Source organism: Acipenser ruthenus, chromosome 25 (assembly GCF_902713425.1).
Source record: "Acipenser ruthenus chromosome 25, fAciRut3.2 maternal haplotype, whole genome shotgun sequence".
In the NCBI taxonomy this organism is placed as follows: domain Eukaryota; kingdom Metazoa; phylum Chordata; class Actinopteri; order Acipenseriformes; family Acipenseridae; genus Acipenser; species Acipenser ruthenus.
Genome location: NC_081213.1, coordinates 16,680,149 through 16,700,220, shown reverse-complemented (window position 1 = coordinate 16,700,220; position 20,072 = coordinate 16,680,149). Strand labels below are relative to the sequence as shown.

The 20,072-nt window shown below is 43.0% G+C and overlaps 1 protein-coding gene across 2 annotated transcripts in view; it reads left to right on the top strand.

The window, feature by feature from the left end:
* The window catches only part of LOC117412581 (laminin subunit beta-2-like), a 63,899-nt gene that overhangs the window by 27,447 nt on the left and 16,380 nt on the right, over positions 1-20,072 (top strand). For both annotated transcript variants that reach the window (XM_058999437.1, XM_058999438.1), the window contains exons 5-19: positions 316-389; positions 950-1,138; positions 1,558-1,621; positions 7,581-7,783; positions 8,723-8,843; positions 9,698-9,886; positions 10,883-11,062; positions 11,152-11,264; positions 12,372-12,451; positions 12,714-12,849; positions 13,339-13,497; positions 13,880-14,007; positions 14,717-14,837; positions 16,595-16,787; positions 17,292-17,435. In XM_058999437.1, coding sequence (XP_058855420.1) covers positions 316-389; positions 950-1,138; positions 1,558-1,621; positions 7,581-7,783; positions 8,723-8,843; positions 9,698-9,886; positions 10,883-11,062; positions 11,152-11,264; positions 12,372-12,451; positions 12,714-12,849; positions 13,339-13,497; positions 13,880-14,007; positions 14,717-14,837; positions 16,595-16,787; positions 17,292-17,435 — 2,094 coding nt within the window. The remainder of the gene's footprint in view (positions 1-315; positions 390-949; positions 1,139-1,557; positions 1,622-7,580; positions 7,784-8,722; positions 8,844-9,697; positions 9,887-10,882; positions 11,063-11,151; positions 11,265-12,371; positions 12,452-12,713; positions 12,850-13,338; positions 13,498-13,879; positions 14,008-14,716; positions 14,838-16,594; positions 16,788-17,291; positions 17,436-20,072) is intronic.

Genomic DNA, 20,072 nt, shown 5'->3' with positions numbered 1-20,072 from the left:
AAGCTCTGTGAATATTACAAGTTCAGTTTGCTTGCTGGTAGATACTCGCATCCTTTGCAGTTTCTCTCCAACCTTTTTGGCTAAAAGATCCCTACCACTAACCAGTGAGGTTTTACAGAGCCACAAAATGGCAAACACAAACTAGACAACATATGACATCTGAGATTTGATTTGATATGGGATTGTGCATTGAAAACTACACAGGGAGAAACTGTTTGTATTGGTTGTTTCTTAGAGTTTAATAATAATATGAGAAACAAAATGTGAATTTATTTGTATGGCTCGATTTTATATTATTTGCTTTTTACCATCCAGGGAAGTCGGAAGTGAGCGTGCAGCTGGACCTTGAGGCTGAATTCCACTTCACTCACCTTATCATGACCTTTAAGGTAAGGTCGTGCCCACACTTGCCCTGTGACCCCAGGCTTCCATTAATTAACCAATAACAAGCACATTCCAAGGAAAAGAGGTACAATAGCTAGAAGCTGATCAATTATACACATGTGTTCAAGATTAAAACAGAGCTTTCTCCCCATGGTCTTTGGTGACACTGAGATTGATGGTTGAACTGCAGTTTTTAAATCACATAGCTACTGTACTGAACATTTTAAATGGGTACTTGTATGTACTGTAATAACTGTGTTTCTGACAGTCATCGAAAGCTGAACAGGATAAGGACCACTGCTAAACGGAGAGAACAAGAAAAGTTCATTGAGTGTATCAGAATCCGAACGAATGCCGTACTACTTAACCAGTCTGGACCAAACCGATTTATAAATATTACCCTGTTTAACAAACAAAACAATTTCCAGTGGTCCAGTTTGTCTAAACTTTTGCTCCGGTGGCATAAATCTGTTTCTCAACTAGTAATAAAAACTCTGGGCTGCATGGATTCTGGGATGGGAGTGCAGTATAGATCAATCTTTTTTCTGCTCTCGTCTCTCGATAGACTTTCCGCCCTGCTGCCATGCTGATTGAGCGCTCTGCTGATTTCGGACGCACCTGGCAGGTGTATCGCTATTTCGCCCAGGACTGCGCGTCAGCGTTCCCCGGAGTCTCCACGGGTCCCCTTCGCAAGGTGGATGACATCCTCTGTGAGTCCCGTTACTCAGACATTGAGCCATCTACAGAGGGAGAGGTGAGTGAAGCACTGACCGACTGTCTAAGAAACTGGAGGGTGCTTCCAAAATGAAATACAACCTGAAACGTTGATGAAGACTTTCATTACATTCTCCCTGTTATAATACCTGGCACAGGCAGGATTACTTGGGATTACAGCATAATAAAAAAGCATGCTAAAGCATAGATAAGCAATGTAAAGCCCAGAGAGGTATTCAAAAACATGGAAAACCATGGGAAACTATGGTAAAACCAAGGAAAAAGTATGGGAAAACTGCAAAAATACATTGTTCAGATGTCAGGAAGCCTGTTATGAGTCTCGACAACACATGGTTGATCCAGTTATCTACCTAGTGTTACAAGATTGCAACAACAGAATAAACAGCCGATGAAATGTAAGTGTGCACTACACGTTGTTAACGCTTGTTTCTTGAGCAGGTGATTTACAGAGTGCTGGACCCTGCCATTCGCATTCAGGATCCCTACAGCCCTCAGATTCAGAGTAAGAAATCTCTTCTTTGTTCATTGATATCTTTTTTTTTTACAGTTTAAGGAATAAAGAATAGCGCCTCAGTTCTTTCATTGCTGTCCCATGGCTGTCTCTGTGAATGGCTTTCATTTTTGTCGTGGGACAGAATTTAACAGGATTTTGCTTTTTTTTTCTTAGCTGCTTTATAATAATGTGAGCAGCGGGATGTGTGAAATCACTGCTGAGATCTATTAATACTGGTTGTGTCACAGAGAGACACATTCAGCATCATTTTGAATACAAGCTAAAGAAACAGGTTGCTAAGGGAGATTTTGACCGCTGGCACTGAAATACTGAAAGGGGATACGCTGTAGTTCTGTTGGTTACCACTTTTTAAATATACACAAAGCGTGTACACCAAAATGCAATCTGCACCATTGTTTGTGAAAGAAAAATAAACCTGTTCATTTTTATAGAAGTTCCCCATCGTAAAAGCAAGTGTAATATTGCACAGTGAAAGCATGGTCCAGCATAGGTGAGCGTTGTAAAGCATTGAGGGTTATGGTATAGTGGCCAGGCAGTGTATGTGTGATTGGTTCAGGCCCCACTGAATCAGGTAGTCAATTAACTCCTTGGAAAAAACATATGGTACTGTGGCAGGGCAGAAGCCCTGCTGCTGTAAATAGTGTGTGTGGGAATGTAAGGTTGGCAGGGATGGGGTTAAATCTAACCTGCCAGAAATCACAGGTGTGGCCAGTCCCCAATTAGGTAGTTGGTGCTATGTTTTGTGTTATTTTGTTTAATAAAGTGGAGGATGATATGCAAAGTAATAGTGTCTGTCATTGTGATGCACCGTTAGGCCACTAGGGGGGAGGGTTTAATAATGTCAGCATTTAAGTATAATTGAAAACAATTCAAAACAACAATGCTGTGCGAATTATGAATCACCCTGTGTCTGCCTCGTCTGGTTATAGTAAATTTAACTGGTGTTTTTCTGCTTTAAAAATCAACAAAAAATGCTTATACAACATACAGCCTTAATAACAAGCAACATCACCAAGCTCTCAGGATGCAAACCGGAAATTAAAAGGGTTTTCCATATTTTTGTATTCATGTTTTCGGGCTGATATTTTCTTAAAGCTATGTTTAAAACTGTATGGGGTATGACACCTTTAAAACTGGAACAATCATACATTAAAAACGTGTGATTTAATGAGCTCTCAATGCATGTGCTATGTATACCTTTCATAGGGGCAAGGTATGTAGTTACAGGCATTTTCAGAAAGAATATTCGTATGCAGTGCTCATCTAGGTTATTATAATTAGTGGTACTTTCCTTCTGATTCTTTTTTATGACAAACGGAAATAGCAAAACCTGCCTTTGTCTGGGAAATGTATTGTGTAAACTGAAACCCTGTAAAAACATTTCTGGAGAAACAATACTGAGTGTGATTAGAAATGTGATGACAGATCGCAACACAGTATGTTTAACTTGTTCCCTTCGAAGCCCATGAAAGGCTTTCCAGTCAGTGTGGCCGACTGCCAAGATCAAGGGCTGTATTTTTCACTAGGAGCAAATTGCCCATTTCTTTGTAAATGGAACAATGGAAAACCATGCCCCTTAGGTTAAAGGAGCACAGTACGGTTTTCATAAGTGCATGTTTCCAGGCTTGTAGTTCATTAGGAAGATTTGCAAGAGAAGACAGACTTTCCAGTCTATCTATATAAGGTAACTTGTTAAAAAAAAAAAAGACAAAATGTTTCAGTCTTCACATCCAGAAGACTAAATCACCATTGTGACCTTAATAGAGCACTCTGATTACAATGGGTACAGTACGGTGGTTCAGACGTGATTCTGAGAGCTCTAGTGAGACCACTGGGGAATTTAAAACTTCTGAGTTTTAAAAAAGTCACCAGGATATGATGACTGAACAGAAAATGATATAAAGTACGAGTTACTGATATTTTTCCACACTCTTACCATGTTGTTTTTTAACTCTAAGGTATTGGCTTCATATTCAGTATACATTGTTACTCTATGATTTTCTAGGTCAAGTTTGGTTGCAGACACTGCAATACAAAGTACCCTTTTTGTAGCCGTAATTTTACAAAGACCAAAGAAAACACACTTTGAGATATGGTCTTCATATTTGGTTCTCAGCTGTACATTGTTATAATCTCTGGCCAAATCAATGAGACAGATCACATGTTACATTTGACTTTGTTTACAAGCTATTCAATCAGAAAGGCATTTCTCCTTACATTATGGGAGATGGAGATGACCTGCAATATCTAGCTTTTCGTGAAGTTCTGACCTCACGGTTCACTTTGGCTTTTGGATCTCTTATTACAGCTATGCCTTGCTAGAACATACTCAGTGGTTTAGTACCTGAAATAACACTGCACAACTTTCACATCTTCAGGCTTAACCAGTAGCCTTACTGTCCAATTATGCAGTTGCACGTGTGAAATTAGCTTCTGGTTTGCTTCTCCTCTTATCTGTGGGTAAACTCCAGGCTGCTCAAGCACTGTTATAGTTGGCCAGCCTCCAGTTCCAGCTCTATCAGAGGGTTGGGTCTAATCTGAGTGATTCTCCCCTCTGGCAGGAAAGCCATTTGTTTCGGCCTTTCCTGCGAGGTTGTGAGGGCCAGAGGAAGGCCGTAACCTCTGCTAATGTTTTGAAAACAAAGTTAAATGGATATTTGTTTTTGTGACTTTGTTGGATCAGGAGCCTCAGTAGCCATTAGGGACACTCTCAAACTCAGCTGCAGGCTGGTTATAATCAGCAAATACAGCTTCAAGACTCATTTATAAATCTTAGCAATTGTTTTAACATGTTATAAACTTTACATAAATATTCAGGTTATACAGTGCCTTGCGAAAGTATTCGGCCCCCTTGAACTTTGCGACCTTTTGCCACATTTCAGGCTTCAAACATAAAGATATGAAACTGTAATTTTTTGTGAAGAATCAACAACAAGTGGGACACAATCATGAAGTGGAACGAAATTTATTGGATATTTCAAACTTTTTTAACAAATAAAAAACTGAAAAATTGGGCGTGCAAAATTATTCAGCCCCTTTACTTTCAGTGCAGCAAACTCTCTCCAGAAGTTCAGTGAGGATCTCTGAATGATCCAATGTTGACCTAAATGACTAATGATGATAAATAGAATCCACCTGTGTGTAATCAAGTCTCCGTATAAATGCACCTGCACTGTGATAGTCTCAGAGGTCCGTTTAAAGCGCAGAGAGCATCATGAAGAACAAGGAACACACCAGGCAGGTCCGAGATACTGTTGTGGAGAAGTTTAAAGCCGGATTTGGATACAAAAAGATTTCCCAAGCTTTAAACATCCCAAGGAGCACTGTGCAAGCGATAATATTGAAATGGAAGGAGTATCAGACCACTGCAAATCTACCAAGACCTGGCCGTCCCTCTAAACTTTCAGCTCATACAAGGAGAAGACTGATCAGAGATGCAGCCAAGAGGCCCATGATCACTCTGGATGAACTGCAGAGATCTACAGCTGAGGTGGGAGACTCTGTCCATAGGACAACAATCAGTCGTATACTGCACAAATCTGGCCTTTATGGAAGAGTGGCAAGAAGAAAGCCATTTCTTAAAGATATCCATAAAAAGTGTCGTTTACAGTTTGCCACAAGCCACCTGGGAGACACACCAAACATGTGGAAGAAGGTGCTCTGGTCAGATGAAACCAAAATCGAACTTTTTGGCAACAATGCAAAACGTTATGTTTGGCGTAAAAGCAACACAGCTCATCACCCTGAACACACCATCCCCACTGTCAAACATGGTGGTGGCAGCATCATGGTTTGGGCCTGCTTTTCTTCAGCAGGGACAGGGAAGATGGTTAAAATTGATGGGAAGATGGATGGAGCCAAATACAGGACCATTCTGGAAGAAAACCTGATGGAGTCTGCAAAAGACCTGAGACTGGGACGGAGATTTGTCTTCCAACAAGACAATGATCCAAAACATAAAGCAAAATCTACAATGGAATGGTTCACAAATAAACATATCCAGGTGTTAGAATGGCCAAGTCAAAGTCCAGACCTGAATCCAATCGAGAATCTGTGGAAAGAACTGAAAACTGCTGTTCACAAATGCTCTCCATCCAACCTCACTGAGCTCGAGCTGTTTTGCAAGGAGGAATGGGCAAAAATTTCAGTCTCTCGATGTGCAAAACTGATAGAGACATACCCCAAGCGACTTACAGCTGTAATCGCAGCAAAAGGTGGCGCTACAAAGTATTAACTTAAGGGGGCTGAATAATTTTGCACGCCCAATTTTTCAGTTTTTTATTTGTTAAAAAAGTTTGAAATATCCAATAAATTTCGTTCCACTTCATGATTGTGTCCCACTTGTTGTTGATTCTTCACAAAAAATTACAGTTTCATATCTTTATGTTTGAAGCCTGAAATGTGGCAAAAGGTCGCAAAGTTCAAGGGGGCCGAATACTTTCGCAAGGCACTGTATATGAATCTGTACAGATTTCCATCAAATCAGATCACTTTTTCTATGAAATGCAAATGTTAAAATTAGGAAGCGAAAGGTACACTTTAAGCAAGCAAGGATGCAATTGTGGTCTGCTGTATGAGGGAGCACTCCTTTTAAATTGGACTTCACATTGTAATTCAGAGCCCAGTGAGAAAAATTGTGTTCTTTCACTCCTAATTCCAGTTTTCATTTCACATGCTGATCACAGTACCCTGCGATCACATTTCACTTAGCGGGGGCAATAATATCATTTTTAGCTCTTTGTTGTGCAAGTTTAAATAAATAACAACATGTTGCAAAAACCACTTTAGGAGCCTCCATCAGTTTCTAATTGCGAAAACCCTCTTGAGTCTTGAGTTTTAAACATTAGTGAATGCTGCCAGGTTTTATTCCATAATGTTCAAACATCATTACCCGAACCTGGGAAGGAGAACAAAGTTTGCAAAGCTTAGAACCATTGCTGGAGCTCTGTAAAAAGGGAGCCATGCTACGTTTGCACAATAATCTTGCAGTTTAAATGGAATCCATGCTATAGCACAATAACATTCACTTAACCATGCTACATTACCAGTTTACCATGCTACACAATCATCTTGCAGTGTACCATAAAAGGATACAAAATCATTCTCTTCAACATAGTTTACCATGTTTCATTTATCATGCTTTACAGCACTCATAAATATTTTTATATACTCCTCTGCAATAGGTCATAGAGTTGGAACAACAATTATTGTGCTAGTGTCAATAATTTGTTTAGTCTTCATTATATATTGTACTGAACCATTCTTCTTGTTAATAGTATGATTGTGATAATCATGTTTCTTAGTCATCGCTGCTGTCGAGATGTTTTGTTCTTCTCTCTTTCAGGCGTGTTAAGTGCCACGTAAGTAAACAGGGCTTCAGAAAATTACTTTATAATCAGCACCCCCTCCATTTTGTACAATGGAATGGCTTGAAAAGATCAAAAAGAGAGTGTGAGAGAGGAAGAACTAGTAACTAGGGAGAACATCACAATGAATGGCATTTAAGATGATTATCATGGTCATTTTTAGCTAAACATATAGGTAGCATCTGCTGTATGTGGATGCATCCTTGGAAAGATAACATTGAACACTCAACACTGCAGGACAGTGGCCCTTTAACTGTATTAATCTGGCTGTATTGAATCTGACTTATTGAGCCCTAATTAACATCCCTGAATACAATAATAATACAGTAGAAAGATGGCTCAGTAGAGCGGGTTGACAAGTGAGATTCAGATCATCAGACCCCAATGGGAATTTTCTTTTTCGGTTAAAAAAAAAAAGGTTTATTTTTTTTAACTAGTGTCTGTGATGTATGTAACGGTTTGTTGTCTGCTTGAAAATGGGTCACAAATCTCAACTCAATATCCTGGTTGTCAATAATAATAATAATAATAATAATAATAATAATAATAATAATAATATAGAGTGCACTGCATTGTTTCAGACCTGCTAAAGATCACCAATCTGCGGGTGAACTTTACCAAGCTGCACACCCTGGGGGATAACCTGCTGGACTCACGTGCGGAGATCAAGGAGAAGTATTACTATGCCATGTACGAGCTGGTGGTGCGCGGGAACTGCTTCTGCTACGGACACGCCTCTGAGTGCGCCCCCATCTCCGGCATCCGAGACGACATCGAGGGCATGGTGAGAGGGCAGGGATGTTACCCCTGGTGCTTGCCATATTGCCAGTAGACAAACCTGCTGTGCTGCCCATGAAATATCACATATATATCACAAAGATATTTCTGTTTTAATAAAATGTTCTCATGTTTTATCACTGAAGTATGACTGACCTGTTGCGGGAATGGTGAATTGAGAAAGGGCCGGGAGGCTTTGGTTTGGCATCATGAAATGGGTACAGATCCTCCATTGCCTCCATGCTGCGGCCGTGATCAAGGTCAAGGAAGAATTCAGACTCATTAACACAATCGGGCATATTGAAAAAAAGTTTGTTGGTAATCTATAAAGCAAATCATAAATAAGTGCACACACATAAAGAGGGGCCTCAGAAATGCTTAAGTCGCTTAATAATCACACATTACTTGGTCAAATATTTGTGTTAAATAGTTTATTGTATTATAGCCAAATGCAACTCAAAACATGGATAGGAGGCCGGGAGTGTCCCTTGAGAGTACTACTGTAAAAACATAGAAAAGTGTAATACAGCTTAGTGAAAGCATGGTAAAGTATCCGTAGGCATTGTAAAGCAGTGAGGTATGGCAAAGCAAATAAAAAAGAGAAACCATGGAAACCTATGGTAAATGAATAGTAAAACCATGGGAAGACTACAAATTACTGTGCAAATTTGTAAACTTTTATATTGGGTAAATTTGGTGAAGATTGGCCGGACACGATTGGCACATAAGGGTCCCCATTTTTTTAATGAGGACCCTAAAAATTGTACAATATTGTAAAATAACTACAATATTTATGTCTATGGAACTACATGTAATTCATGTTATTTCAATGAAAAATACTGTAATTGAGTAGGATATTGAATATGAATAGAAATGCAATTGTTTCCAGGCCTGTTTTGACAGTGGTTAAACATCTATAATTTGACTGGCTTTTAAACTCTTGCAGGTTCACGGCAGGTGTGTCTGCAAACACAACACTCAGGGCCTGAACTGTGAGCAGTGTGACGATTTCTACAATGACAAGCCCTGGAGACCGGCTGAAGGGAGGAACACCAACGCCTGCAAGAGTGAGTGCCGCCCTTCAGTGAGAAACGAGAAATACATGAGAAATACATTTCATTGATTGTGTGCCATGAAAACATCCCAACCTGTTCGGCTGAGGGCCATTCCTTGGTTGTTTCACAAAGCAATCGAGAACCTGAGTTAGGCTGAATGAGTGAAAAATGAGTTAGACCAAAGGGTAGCCGAAAAGAGCAGAGATGTGGTATATTTACAATGGTTAAGAGTGATGTGTTTTGGTGGGCATCTCTCCATCTGACTTTAAGTTTATCCATAACTTTAAAACACCCAATCATAAGATAAACATTAATTCTCAAATGAAAAACTGTCAAATGTTATAACATGAAATGTTAATTAGCGTGTCTTGTGTTTAGACCTACTACTGAAACCTCAAGTTTACAAACTCTATTTAAAACCCCAACATAAAATATATTTTGTTTATACCAGGGGTGGTCCAAGTTGCTCCTTCCACTTCTGGTCTTTGTTTCAGCTCTGTTCTGAATTGTTTAATTGAACCAATTAAACCTCCATCCAGACCCTGAAGTAGTTAATTGTATCATTTGACCTGTTAAACCTGGAATGGAATGGCCCTCCTGGACTGTGTTTTGACATCCCTGATTTATACTGCACCTTGGAATGGATCTTTTCCATCAGCAGTGAAATATCACTCACAATGCTCCCTTTGTGTAAACACAGCCAAAGAAACTCAAGACTGATCAGTACATATTACATTTCCAGTAGGCTACTTCAGACAGCATTGAAAATACAGTGAAGTACTGGGGTTGTGGTGTACTCTGAGATTGCTGCTGGTGAGTGAGATACTGTATCATTGTGTTTCTGAATGTGTTCTTGGCTCTCCCAGAATGCAACTGTAATAGCCATTCCAATCTCTGTCACTTCGACATGGCGGTATACCTGGCGACCGGGAACGCGAGCGGGGGCGTCTGTGACGATTGCCTGCACAACACCATGGGCCGCAGCTGTGAGATGTGCAAACCTTTCTACTACCAGGACCCCACCCGTGATATCAGAGACCCGTCCGTCTGTGTGGGTGAGTGGAATCATGCTGTCCCCTGAAGTCTTGTGCTTCTGAAAGATGCTAGATTTTCATTCTGATTCTTAATGAGTTTGGCTAGAAACCATTTACTTCAATACCCAGCAACTCCTCTTGTTTGGCTCCATAAAGACCAAATTGTTTGTTAAAGGAATGAGTCTTGTGACTAATTGTTGGTCTGTAGCCATCATGTGAAAAAAAAAGGAAATTAAAATATGATAAATGGAATTGTAAGGTAGAATGATTGATATTTGTTCATGTGCTGGTGAATTGACCTTCCTTAGGGTGGTTTCAATAAAAATACAGAGCTGTTAATTTTCCAGTTGTATGGCTATATTCAATCAAATTCACAGACCCAATTCAATTAGCCTTTTGCTGGAGGAAAAAAGCAGGGAAATACCCATTCTTGACATACATAATTAATGAATAAGAAAAATGGATGCAGATTTGCTCTGTTTACCACACACACCCCAGCAATAGTTAAAACAACAAACTTGTGTTTCAATGTTCAAAAAGCTCATCATTGTAAACACAACCCCAATATGATTGAATCTCGCCACTGCGTATGGAAATAACACAAGCATTCATATTTTTAATAAATCAAAAAAATACCAATTTAAGGCCAACTGTTCTGTGGTGCCCCTAACATGCTACTGTGTTAGTAAAACCGTGTTAACATTCAATAAAACCTTTGTTGAAAACACTAATATCACTGTATTTGATTCATTACAGTTTGCAGTCCATTAAGCCCTTTTCAACCGTTTCAGAGAGGTTTTGAAGTGTATTGCTATTTTCTAAGCACTATTCTAAGCACAAAAAATACAGTCCTTAAAAATATTTTGGGAATTGAGCATGTTTGCCCTAGAACAGTGAATGAGTCTGGTACTGATTTTGTTTTTATTCATTATCCTGATTCAGCATTTGTAATTGTATCTGTCTGTGTGATTGTCTCTGTCTGCCCCTGATTGTAACCACCATGCTCCTGCTCCCCAGCCTGTGATTGTGACCCCGACGGCTCTTTGAACGGAGGGATCTGTGACGGGCATGACGACCCCACTCAGGGCATGATTGCTGGGCAGTGCCGCTGCAAGGACCACGTGGAGGGCCCGCGCTGCGACAAGTGCAAATCCGGATTCTTCGGGCTGAGCAGCGACAACCCCAAGGGCTGCCAGCGTGAGTACAGCCTGGTTTGACACAGACTAGACTGTAAACTGCATGCTGTACATCCACTCTTAATGCCTCCATTGGTCTCTGACCCCCAGCCTGCCAGTGTGACCCCCGTGGTACTGTGAGCAACGGCCCCCAGTGTGACACCATCAGCGGAGATTGCTTCTGTAAGCGCCTGGTGACCGGCCGCAGCTGCAGTCAGTGCCTGGTGAGTCATCTTTCATTTGCTTATATTCACAGAGCATCAGAGTGACTGTAAGTGCCGTTCAAAGCCTTGCCCAGGCATGTCTGTGTGTCATATACACTATACAGACAGGACTAGAGTGTTTGTTACATGGCAACTGTCTCATCTTTACTAGGAAATTACAGTAGTATGGGCAATTTATTAGCAAAGCCCATGTTTAAGGAGCTGACCTGAAGAAAGTGTTCCAGTTAATGTTTGTAAATCCCTTTTCCCAGGAGGTCAGTAACACTACCCAGGAATGCTGGGCTCTTTGTCTACATTTAGTTCAGGGTTTTAGGCCTGACCTGTGCACCCTGGTGTTTGTTTTGCTTACAGAACCAAGCTTTTTAATCCTGTGCACCATGTATTGCATGCTTCACTACACTGTATATACTGTACAGATATTGCACACACACACACAAAGAAAAACATGCAATACACTTATAATCCAAATATGATAGGCACTCACACAAACATGCATATATGCTGTACAGTTAATGATCTGAGGAAAGTGTCTTGGTACTTGTGACAGGCTTGTTGCTATTCATAGCTGCTTTATTATCCTACACGTCTGTTGTCAGTAATTTGATATATACAGCACAGCATCTATGTACTGGGAGTCTTCCAGCTATGAAGGAAAGTCATCCAGTTGTGATTTAGCTAAGCTGGTGGAGGCTGTGATAAGTCACTGATCAAGAGCCAAATATAGAAACCTTTGAAGAGGAGACTTGACATCAGAGAGAAAAGATGCAAGCTTTTGTTTCATCTCACTTACTTATCCAAATACGCCAGTAGCAAATGAATACTCCTTAATGATCTCCCACTGGAAATGAATATGAGTATATCCACAAAAGTACAGCACAGTACAGTACAGTGAAAACATGTCACACTTTTGTTATCTATATCTTGAGAGCCGCTTGTCCAGCTGTGAGGCATCATGCTATGGGCATCCTGTATCAGAACGAGTTCTGATCTCATGGTTGTTTGTTAAGCAGCAACAAACAAAATCACAAAGTCACTTTATTTTACAATCCATATCTCAGAAACAGACAATTGTGTCATCTGCATGTTTTAACTCTGCTCTTTTCCTAGCCGGAGCACTGGGCCCTGAGTCATGATCTACATGGTTGCCGAGCATGTGACTGCGATGTGGGAGGAGCTACTGACAACCAGTGAGTACAGTATGCCTCGGTTTACACTGTAGGGTTACATGCACCATTTGTAAGTTTATGTTATAGAAAGGTTTGACCCATTTTTATTTGCTATTTTTAAAAGTTTGTATCATCTTGCTTGCGTTAGTCTTAACATAGTTGTTAAATTAAGTATTTTCACATGAGCTTGTATGTTTCTAGAGTGGCCAGTCTGATACCCTTTCATAGGCACTTCATTGCAGATGTTACACTCTGAAAGATTCACTCTCCCTCTCTTCCCCAGGTGCTCCATGGAGACGGGGCAGTGCCGGTGTCGCGCGTACATGGTGGGGCGGCAGTGTAGCCAGGTGGAGTCTGGATATTATTTTATGGCTCTGGATCACTACACCTATGAGGCTGAGCTTGCACGACTGGGGCAGGTAAGACTGGGGCCCAGCAAAACACTGTGGAGGGAGGGGGAAACAAAAACTGGGCACGGAATACTCTTAATTGGCAACATAGATAATGTAGTACCACAAGAAATCTATCACACTAAATAAAGCAGGAACATTTTTTAAGAAGTGAAGTTTGTTCCGCAGCCTTGATTCTTTTGGATCAAATACATGACCAATAATTGATCAGTGTAGTACGTTTATTTGTATCTTCTGCACAATATCCTGCCGTTGTTTCAGTTACTTGCTATGAGAAGTTGACACTCTTCGGTAGGGATTTCCCAGGGTGTGTTGCACTGACTCTCCCATGAGTAAGGGAGGCACCTCACTGTAGTACAGAGGCCCCTGCTGGCAGGACTGGCTTTTGACCTCCAGGGATGATTGGTTTGACAGAGGGATTAGAGGATGCCCACTGGCTTGAAATAAAGGTAGTTCCTATACAGGTAAATGACTTTGTACCTCTTCTTTCTTCCCCAGGGCTGTGCAGTGGTGGTGAGGGAGCCCCAGCCCAACCACACCCCCACCTGGACCGGCACCGGCTTCGCACGGGTCCCAAAAGGAGGCAATCTGGAGTTCCAGATCAACAACATTCCCTATTCCATGGAGTACGATGTTCTGATCCGATACGAGCCACAGGTATCGCAGCTCACCCACTTACATTAGCATTCACTCGAGTAATGATGTGCATGTTTTGATTTAATTCATCAATAGAGGCTTTAAAAAAACAATTCTTAAAATGTTTTCCTTAAAACAGTTTTATGAATAGGGTCCTATGTGTTAAAAGTTGTGTTCTATAATCCTAACTCATTATGGGTACTGTCCAATAACTAATAATTAACCTCTTGTCTTACGTCAGAAACTAGTAACAATACATATTATTCCACTTTTAACCAATTTTTGCACATATCCCATTTTACTTCACGTTTCCAAGCCATTATAGCCCACCGCAGGTGCCATTTCCCCAATATCTAGTTTTTGAGTATCTGTCTCTGCTCTAATGCAACTTTTTTCCTGTCAGTTCCCTGAAGAGTGGGAAAAGGTGCGAGTCTCAGTTATCCGGCCCGGTGCGATCCCGACCAGCAGCCCGTGTGGAAACACCATCCCTGCTGACGATCTGCTTGTGGTCTCCTTGCCTCCCTTGTCCAGGTGAGTAAGGCCCATCAGATGCAAGCACATTCAGAATGTCAAAGATTATCATACTTTCTGAGGAACAGCTCTCAGTGGTCTCCAATTTCTTACAGTTTTGTTTAAGGGTGTGTAGAGAGTGTCAAATCTGATTACCTGTGAGCGAACACTGTGATTGTGTATCCTGTCAGTCTAAATTCTAAAGCACAGGAAGCATAGTTACACAGACAAAATATATCAGAAAACCAAATTCAACACGGCATAGAAACCTTGAGAACCTGCTGTTAGAGCAAACTAGTGGGAGAGCTGTCCATTAAACTTTTCTTGAGAAATTCAGAATATTAAACTGTTTTTTTTTTTTTCCAGAAACCGGAATTAATAGTAGCAATGAGAAAGTAATTCAATTAAGTTTTGTTTCTGAGGAATAGAAATGTAATTTATGAATTTAAAAAGAAGGAAAATTAAGTAAATGTGGAGCTTCAGGACCTCTTTTCCATGCCTTTATGAGGTTATGATACTGGCACATACCACCAGGGATTTGATAAAAATTGACAGTCGAGTTATTGTAAGTAATTCCTGATACTTCTAAAATATGTGTTGGTGGTATTCACAACCGTTTGTTTTGCATTCTGAGTAGATATAATGGTGCAAGTATCTCATTACCGGCTGCCCTAGTGCGCCCCCACGTGGGCACTGTACATCATTACAGGTCTATCTCCCCCGCCTATAGGTATGTGGTGCTGCCCCAGCCTGTGTGTCTGGAGCGTGGAGTCAGTTACACCATCCGCATGGAGTTCCCTCGGTACACCTCCAGGGAGAGAGTCCCCAACGCCAACATCCTCATCGACTCGGTGAGTCCCAACACAGCAGGAAAACCAGCAGTATGTAGCACACCCTTTCTGCTGGCTGCCCCTTCACATGACTGATTCATGTGTTGTGACATGTATTCTGTAAAATGTAAATGTCAGATTCAGTAACAATGGACAAGACAGCATATTTGACACAGTGGAGGTCAGTTGGCAGGTACTTATCCAATGATGTATAAACTACAAATATTTTACGGCAAAGTCTCAAAATGAATGCTGTGCTGCTATTCTGGAGAACAGACTTTCTTCCCCTGAATTAATTTGAGATTGTAATCATTGGGTATTGGTCTTGTGTCCTATCAGAACAATACACAATTTACAGACTTCTAATGATGAATCCATGCCATCCTGCCTATACCCCATTGACAGTGTTATGGCAGGTGATTTCACTCTTTTTTTCAGCCTGTATTGATTACTAATTTTTAAACTGGTATTTCATCTGGAATTGAGAATTGCAGTACGAGTGGCACAGACACACTCGTGTGTGGGACGTACTGCAGGTTGAAGGTTTATAACTCAAATAAGTACATTATACTAGTCAGCTTTTGCAAAATCACCCCTGTGATAAACAGTGATCTTAAGCAGAAACAGCAGTAGAGAATGATAGAGAAACACACAAATACGATTAAAAAGGCACAACATTAAATACTGTATCAATGTATGTGGTATAAATTATCCCTTCAATGCTAAGGTCCTTGTAATTTTCATAGCTAAAGAAACTTGTATTCAATGACAAACATTTCAACTAGAATTATTTTTCATTGTCTTCTAGTCTAAGCATTTGTCATTTCATTTAAGTTTCCTTTAGTGTTTCTAAGTTCCTTGTAATAAATCTCAGCCTTTTCCCAAATTCCTCTCTGCTAATAGGAGAGACTTCTCTTCTTTGGGGTCCAAAATCTGTAATAATTACAGCGGTAATTGGTAAAGACTTTAAACTGTGGCACCATCTGTTTACTAAAGTGCAGGATTCTGTCTGAGTCCTAACTGGATAAAGCTCTGAGGTTTAGAACTGTGTAACATCTTAGCAAGAAATTTCTTAAAAGCATATTTGACTTTACTCCAGTACCCATGTGTGAAACCAGTGCTGATGGCAATGTTTTAATTACAGTTTGGTTAATCTCAGTTTGTACATGTAGTTTCCGTTCAGTTTAGCATCGTGTTTTTAACGTACATCTTTTATGTGACGAGCACATAATCTACACTGGGCTTTCTTCTCCAAATTATCATTGGCGCAGTTTTTTTAAGAAAGGAAAACCTCATCAGATAAAGTTACCAAAAGTAAAATATAAAACTCAGAAAGTTAAGGGGCTTGTAAGTGTTACAGAACCCCCCTGCAGTGTTTACAAGAAACACATTACCTTTGCTTTATCCCATGTTAAAAATCAGTTCAGTGTCTTCTCTAGACTCCATGTCAGAGAAGCACTGTCATTTCTACACAGGAGACTCTCACTAATCCAGAGCAGTTGGAGCCTGCCTTTGAGATTTCTGAGTTGTTCATCATACTGATTGTAATCTGACTTGGTTCAGATTAGTGACTGTAATTGAATGTGTGCTCCATCATTGAAAAGGTCTGATTAGTTTATTTGCCACACATGGTACGGAGTTGAGGGAGAACCCTGCATTTCATACAGGTGTTCCAGATCCCAATGCAACCTGTGCCCAAGAGTTCAATTGGAAGAGCAAGTTGAGTGTGTCTCGTCAGTAACTAACAGCCTGGTGCTGTTCATGCCTCCCTCCTTTAGATGGCACTGCTCCCCCGGTACTCCTCTTTGGAGATGTTTATCGGCGGCGACCCCGTCTCCATGAACCGGAAGGAGAGCTATGAGCGCTACCGCTGCCATGACAATAACAAGGGCGTGATCAGGCCGCAGCCTACTGATATCTGTGCTAAACTAATCAGCAGCCTGTCTGCCACCATCCACAACGGAGCTCTGAGTGAGTACATCTCAACACCACCAGCAGTGAACTGTCACAATTTGTCATTTCTACAAAAAAATTAATTAATAAACAATAGCGACAAGCAACCATTTATTTAAATACAGTTCAATGTATAATTTAACAGATAAAAATGCCACAAATTGGTCTTGATACAGGATTGGGCATTTTTTATTTATTGCAAATGTTGGCCTTGCCTAGACGTGAAGGTATATTAATACTTCAAGAATACAACGTTGAGCTGAACAGTTCTCCAGTTTGACCTGATTTTCCAATCTTGCATGTGGTCTGTTTGCTTCAATTCTACATCTGATTGACGACCCAGGCTATGTGAATAATCTGTCTATTTACACATCTCAGTAAACCGTAATACACAAATGAGTCCATAGCAAAGTTATAGGCAGAATTAGCCAGTGTTCGTTTCTGTTAATGTCTGCTGCTATGATTGCTTACTGGTTGACAGTGTCATTCTGTTAAAGCACCATGCCCTTGTCTCCCCTCCAGCTTGTCAGTGTGACCCTCAGGGCTCCATCAGCTCGGAGTGTAACCCCAACGGAGGGCAGTGTCGCTGCCGCCCCAACGTGTTCGGCCGTCGCTGTGAACAGTGTGCGCCGGGGACCTACGGCTTCGGGCCTGGAGGATGCAAACGTGAGCGCTGGTTCCAACTGTAAAGAAACTAAGTCAAGCAGACAAGTGTTTCAATGAAAAGTTTATAGTTTATAGCCTTCTCTTTGTACTGTTTGTATGCAATTGTGAGTTTGACCCTGTGTGATGCATTGACTATGTCATGGTAATAGGGGTGTGTCACAAAGACGGCCGGAGTGGGTGGCGTCAGACCAGAAACAGGAACACAATAAACAGAGAGATGTGGTTTGGTATAAGCTGGGCGCGTGATCGCGCTCAGCATTTAATAAACAGAAAATAAAAGGTTTTAACAGACAAAAACACGGGACACGGCACTACACGCCAAAATAAATAGACATACAAAACGGACTAACACTAAACAAACGGTGCACGGACAGACAGACAGACACGGTGAGTACAAACAAACTTATCTTTACGTTTAATGATTTTACTTATTTTAACTCTCCTCTCTCTCTCTCACCCGTTCTCCTCTTCCGAACACCCAACCACTAGTGAGTGAAAATGTGTCTCTATATATACTGTTGTGCTGGGATTCAATTACTAATTAATTACTCACTTGAATCCCAGCACGTGAATTCATTACGTGAAACCCCGTGTTCACATATTATATTTTAAATGCACGTGCGTGATGTGCAATCCCGTGCCTAAATACAAATATACACTATTTAAACACACGTGAAACACAGACCCGTTTATATCCCGTGTACCAATCTATACACCAACATTTACACACGCAACATACAACACAACACACACAAATGCACACAGGGGCGGGGCGCATTGCCACATATACCCCCCCTTGTGCGCAGCACACATGGCCTCAACGGCCACCTCCCCCCTTAAAAACCCAGCAGTCCAGGACAAAGTCTCGGGCTGGGAAGGGAGGCTTCAGTGGGCCCATGGCTGGCCATGCTGTCAGCACCCCTGCCGGTAGTGGCACGGCTGACAGCCTGTTGGTCCCGTCCTGCAGCGAAAAAGCTGCGGGGGCAGGTGGTCCCCCGACCTCCCCCTTCTTCATAGCCGGCAGCTCCCTCCTGTGGGGCTCCGGCCACAAGAACTCCTGCAGCGAAACTGCTGCTGGGGAAAGTGGTCTCCAGACCTCATCCCCCTTCTTCGTGGCCGGCAGCTCCCCTTTCTGGGGCTCCGGCCACCGTACTCCCTGCGGAGGTACGGGCAGCAGAGGCAGCTCCAGCTCCTCTGCTCCAGGCGGTGGCGGAGGCAGAGGCAGTTCCAGCTCCTCTGCTCCTGGCGGTGGTGGAGGCAGAGGCAGCTCCAGCTCCTCTGCTCCTGGCGGTGGTGGTAGCGGAGGCAGAGGCAGCTCCTGCTCCTCTGCTCCTGGCGGTGGTGGAGGCAGAGGCAGCTCCAGCTCCTCTGCTCCTGGCGGTGGTGGAGGCAGAGGCAGCTCCTGCTCCTCTGCTCCTTGCGGTGGTGGTGGCGGAGGCAGAGGCAGCTCCTGCTCCTCTGCTCCTTGCGGTGGTGGTGGCGGAGGCAGAGGCAGCTCCTGCTCCTCTGCTCCTTGCGGTGGTGGTGGCGGAGGCAGAGGCAGCTCCTGCTCCTCTGCTCCTGGCGGTGCTGGCTCCCTCTGCTGTGGCGGCTGGGCATGTGCGCGCCGTGCTGCCTTCAGCAGCATAGCGAGAGGCTGCTGGGGGACACCAGCATCCTGCCCTTCTCCCCCCCAAAAATTTTCAGGGGGTTGAGCCTGTAACTCCTCCCCTTCTGGCTCTTGGGACGGCACCAGCAGGTATTCACCCTCTGCTGGTGGAGGTGGGACCAGCAGGCATTCTCCCTCTGCTGGCAGCTTGGGTCCTACGGCTGTGGAAGCCCCGACTTCCCTCTTTTTGGGCTGTGGACGCACCGACTCCTCCCTTTTGGGCTGTGGACGCACCGACTCCTCCCTTTTGGGCTGTGGACGCACCGACTCCTCCCTTTTGGGCTGTGGACGCACCGACTCCTCCCACTCAGGCGTAGGACGTTCGGGCTCCTCCCACTCAGGCGTAGGACGTTCGGGCTCCTCCCACTCAGGCGTAGGACGTTCGGGCTCCTCCCACTCAGGCGTAGGACGTTCGGGCTCCTCCCACTCAGGCGTAGGACGTTCGGGCTCCTCCCACTCAGGCGTAGGACGTTCGGGCTCCTCCCACTCAGGCGTAGGACGTTCGGGCTCCTCCCGCTTGGGCTGTGGACGCTCAGGCTCCTCCCATTTGGGCTGTGGACGCTCAGGCTCCTCCCATTTGGGCTGTGGACGCTCAGGCTCCTCCCATTTGGGCTGTGGACGCCCAGGCTCCTCCCGCTTGGGCTGTGGACGCTCAGGCTCCTCCCCATAACTGCGGAAGGGACAGTGGGCGAACAGGTGATCCTGGTCGCAGAGGAGGCACCCCGACGATGGCTTGTTACATCGCCGTGGATGCCTGGCCCTTAGGCGGCACTCCTCCTCCCTGTCCTTCACCTCTTTATCTGTCTCCCGCTTGGGCTGTGGAGGCAAAACCAGCAGGCATTCACCCTCTGCTGGTGGAGATGGGGACAGCAGGTACTCCTCTGCTGGTGGTCCTGCTACCTGGGCTGCTGTTCCGTTTATCATTGCCTCCAGGTAGCTGAGGAGAAACTCCACACCTTCCTCCAAGGTGTTTGGGGTGTGTTCCTGCT